At 37.5% G+C, this 4314-nt stretch overlaps 1 protein-coding gene across 1 annotated transcript in view; it reads right to left on the reverse strand.

The window, feature by feature from the left end:
- LOC106818067 (cytochrome b-c1 complex subunit 1, mitochondrial-like) overlaps positions 1-4314 on the reverse strand; it is a 15361-nt gene that overhangs the window by 4824 nt on the left and 6223 nt on the right. Inside the window, exons 7-11 of the mRNA XM_014822789.1 lie at positions 4187-4266; positions 3142-3257; positions 2394-2498; positions 1813-1851; positions 810-970 (exon numbers count right to left, since the gene is read on the reverse strand). Coding sequence (XP_014678275.1) covers positions 810-970; positions 1813-1851; positions 2394-2498; positions 3142-3257; positions 4187-4266 — 501 coding nt within the window. The remainder of the gene's footprint in view (positions 1-809; positions 971-1812; positions 1852-2393; positions 2499-3141; positions 3258-4186; positions 4267-4314) is intronic.

The raw sequence follows: 4314 nt of genomic DNA on the forward strand, positions 1-4314 counted from the left end.
GAGCCATGCTTTGCCTATGGCAGATAAGCGGTGGCGCCACAAGCTAATCCACACTTCCGCCTCGTTCAAGATAACAGAAAACAAATGTTTACAAAACTAGTTCGAAACCAGTAGTTCGAAACTGGCAGTTTTTGGTGAATACGAAGGTTCTAAGACATTTTATTGTTACTCTAGACAATTGCTGTTACTCGAACAATAACGGTAGGTGTCATGAAAGTGGTGAAAACACTGGAAAATTCTCGCAATAATCGCTTTAACATAGTAATCAGCAGGCTTGAGATTAGAACATTGTTAACAGGCAGACCGTTAGCAGTTCGTGGTTAGTACGTGTATTTTGCAATGGACTGTAATTAGCTGCTAATTTGGTCCGTAATATTTCTGTGGCTCTCTGTGCGTTTTGCATAATTTACGTGTATATTCTATGTTTTATCTGTTTATTCCAGTCCATAGTAGCAGTGAAAAATATAGTACAGCGAAGCCCTGATTTTATGCGCCCCAATTTAATGCGAATTCGGATATAACGCGATGAGTCATTGTACCTTTTTTTTGATTGCGATTGAATGCGATGCGATGCGGCGCATTGCAACTCACTGCGACTGAGTGCTTAGGGTCAGTTTATACACCGATTTTCTTGCACCCAGATTTAGCGCGACCCTGCTTTTTTCGCGATGACATTTCATGAACCTCAACGATCACGTTATAATGGGACCACACTGTAATCGAATCAGTGAGAATTGGCAAGTCTATGTAATATTATAACAATAGCAAAAAATGTAAACCACATGACAAAATAACATGGTGCCACCTACCATTCACTCTGAATGTTGTATATGAAATCTTCCAGTGAGAGTTTGTGAGCAACGAAGTAGCATCCCCAGAGAGCAGTGTTTGAATACGAATTGTAGAAACTCTGGAAGCCTTCACAGAGACTCCCATCGAAAGCTGCCTGAGCAAGTTTGCTGGAAACGGCCTGTTATGTAAACCAACAAAGCTGTCACAAATACCAGAGCGAGAGAGAGAGATAGATAAAGATAGAGATAGAGACAAAGAGAGAGAGAGACCGAGAGAAAGAGAGAGCGAGAGAGCGAGAGAGAGCGAGACAGAGAGGGAGTGAGGGAGAGTGTATGCTACTAAAATGCCAGGTATTCAATACAAGTTATTTTCTTGAAATAGTGAAATGTGTTTCATGGACTGTCAGGCAGTTATGGCATAAGGAGAAGTAGTATAGTAATAAAACAAAGTATGGATTTTAAACAATTTGTCCGACCATTGCGATACTTGTCTTAGAACACTCGTACATCGTTACTTTCACCAACATGTGCAACAACTGAAATTTCTTTGTTGATTGCTTGTCATTGCTTACTTGTTGAAGGAAATTGTTCATGAGACACTGTCTCCACACTTTGTTAATGCTAACTTGCATAACGTAATAGAGGTGCAGTTCCAGACTAAAAACGTCTTACGCCACAGAATCAGATGCACTTTGCTTCCGATTTGCTTGTGTTAGTTGCTGATTGCATTATTTGCTTATTTATATAGCGTAACAGCATAAATCCTTTGTAACTGTTGTAATAAGTAGCCTTTCTGCTAATTGGTGAAATCATATATTCAACTACTACGTTTTATGATTTTGGACGTTTTTGAGAGATCATTCACTTGACATCAAATTTATTGGCAAAATATCTGTTGCTAGCGCAACAACTAACAGTGCTTATTTTGTTGTTCGAGTAGTCAATAACGAATAGGGATTAATTTACAGTAATTATACATTTACCATCATGCAACTGATACATCATGAAAGTTTGAACTTACCCCGTCACCACAATGAGTCTTATCCCAGTTTCCCACTAACTGAAATAGCCAATAATTTTATGACATTACTATTACGGAAAAAATGTACGTGAAGAAAATGACTACCTTGATAGCAGCAAAAACAAACCAATTTCCAATGCACATTAATACATATTTAGGAATATATACCACATAAAAACCAGGTGAATTTAGAATAGGATGTCTTCTTCAATCATCATCCCTTGAACATTTCTAACCTCTCCATTAAAAATTAAATATTCAAGGAGGTAATAGCAATATGTGCATTATCAAATTCACTCTACGCTCAATAGCGCTTTATTGTAGTTTTAGGCACATGCACAATTACATAGTTATATACAGTAATTATAATTAATAGAAAATTTGTGTAATTATTCCATGTAAACAATTTATGCAATTTCAAGTAGCCACAAGTAATAAAATAAAGTTTTTTCTTTTTAAAACTGTTTAGGAATAAAAACACCCAACTGGGTCTATTGGCAATGTGATTGTGAGTGAAAACAGTATAACTTGCTAAATTGTCCTAGTAGACATATTTCTGCTAATTCCTTTGACCCACATACCATGTTAGCTAGGAGAAGAGGCATGTGGTCTGGGCTGTCCCATCCAGCGCCCTCTATCGCTAGGGCAACATGGGCAAATGGCATACTGTCATCACGATGGCGTATCTAAAAAAACATATTATTAATAATCACATGATATATTATATTTAAAACACAACAGGCATCAAAACACTTTTATTACACAACACTACAATATTATTTTATAGTGGTACCGTAATGGTTGCACGAGCTGTGAAACACAAAGTATGTTGCTGGCAAAACCTATGCAAACATTTATTAACTAGAATATAGCCATATACAGGGCAGAAGTAGTTGTAGAAGTACGTTGATAGTAGATTGTTGAAGTAGTGGAAGATTAAGAAAGAAGTAGATTATTCTGAAACATTGTCTGGAACGTTTAATGCATTGTGGTCATTACTAAGGAATACGCTAGTTAGAAATCACATAATTTCTAAGAAAGTGGGTACCTTCTGCTACAACATGAAATTAAAATAAAACAGGCACAGGCTGAGCCATCTTGATTTGATATTACTATTATGTGCATCCTTTACCCTACCCTCTTCTTAAATAAAATACATTTTTAATTTAATGTTTATTATTATTATTGAGTAATACTGACGCATACAAAACTTACTAACAAGATTAAACACTGAAAACCTAGCTTTCTGAAGAATGACTTATTATCTGGTTTATTTATAAACTAGTCATGAGAGCAGCAAAAGTGGTCATCAATCTGATTTGGCCCCACCTCACTACCGGTGAACCTGCAGGGAGTCAAAACAGGTATCTCCGTGCCCTCGTATGTAGCTTTCATACTTCCCACACTCTTCTCTGCAGCACGCACCAGCTGGTCATGATCCACACCTGAAATACAGAGCAGAAACATCTTCATACCACATGCGAGTCAATAAAATATTCGTAATGCCATATGACGCTTGTGAAAATGTAATAAACTTAAAATCAAGTTCAAGCCAATTACAGTGTATTTCCATGTTGCGTATGCATCTCTTCCCGTCTAGCATAACAGTGTTGATGAAAGGTACGTTGCCCAAGAGTCCCTCCTTTGAGGGAAATATTGCAGTGGTTCCCTAAAATTTCTAATGCGATGGACGGCAACACTTGCCTTGTCCTAAAAAATTAAAAGATTTGACCTCCATAGCAGACATGGTAAGAACCATGCACTCTGTGATTGGCATAAGATAAGTAAACTTTAGGTAGTTTGACAGAGTATGCAAATATTGATTTACGAGTCTTCGTTAATCAAACTTTCCACAGTATGTCCCACAGCAGGCCCGTAGCCAGCTTTATATTGGGGGGGGGGGTTCGTTTTTAAATGTTGGCAATTTGTGAGGGCGCGAAGCGACCGAGCGGTGGGAGGGTGTGGGAGTGGGGTGTCCCCCTCCCGCACGATGGAGATTTTGCAATTATTACACTAAAATGAAGCGATCTGGTGCATACCTGAGGTGAAATTCTTGCAAATTTTCAAATGGAAGTTTTTTTTTTGTTTTTTTTGGGGGTGCAACCCCCCCAAACCCCCCCTGGCTACGGGCCTGCCACAGCCCAATACAAGTTATAATTACTTTTCTTCTTCATCTTGAACAAATAGAGTAACATGGATTACATACGACAATTACAATGTAATTAATTGACAAGGCAATTGTATATAAATAGTATTATACATTGTTTAAGATATATAAACTAGTTTGTTCTCTTTGTCCTCTACTGCCTCACATTCAATATAATTGGATATAAGAATTTTTATTAACATTAGTAAGTATATTAGTATTATTTACCCCCTGAGGCCGAAAGGACAATCCTGGGAGCCTTTAAGTTAGCATTGACATAGTCAAGTATGTCTTCTTTTCCAAGGGATCTGAAAAATAATGAAAGTGTCAATGACACTGTAGCTCACCACAAAAAA

This window comes from Priapulus caudatus, unplaced genomic scaffold (genome assembly GCF_000485595.1).
Source record: "Priapulus caudatus unplaced genomic scaffold, Priapulus_caudatus-5.0.1 Scaffold2006, whole genome shotgun sequence".
Taxonomy (NCBI): Eukaryota; Metazoa; Priapulida; class Priapulimorpha; order Priapulimorphida; family Priapulidae; genus Priapulus; species Priapulus caudatus.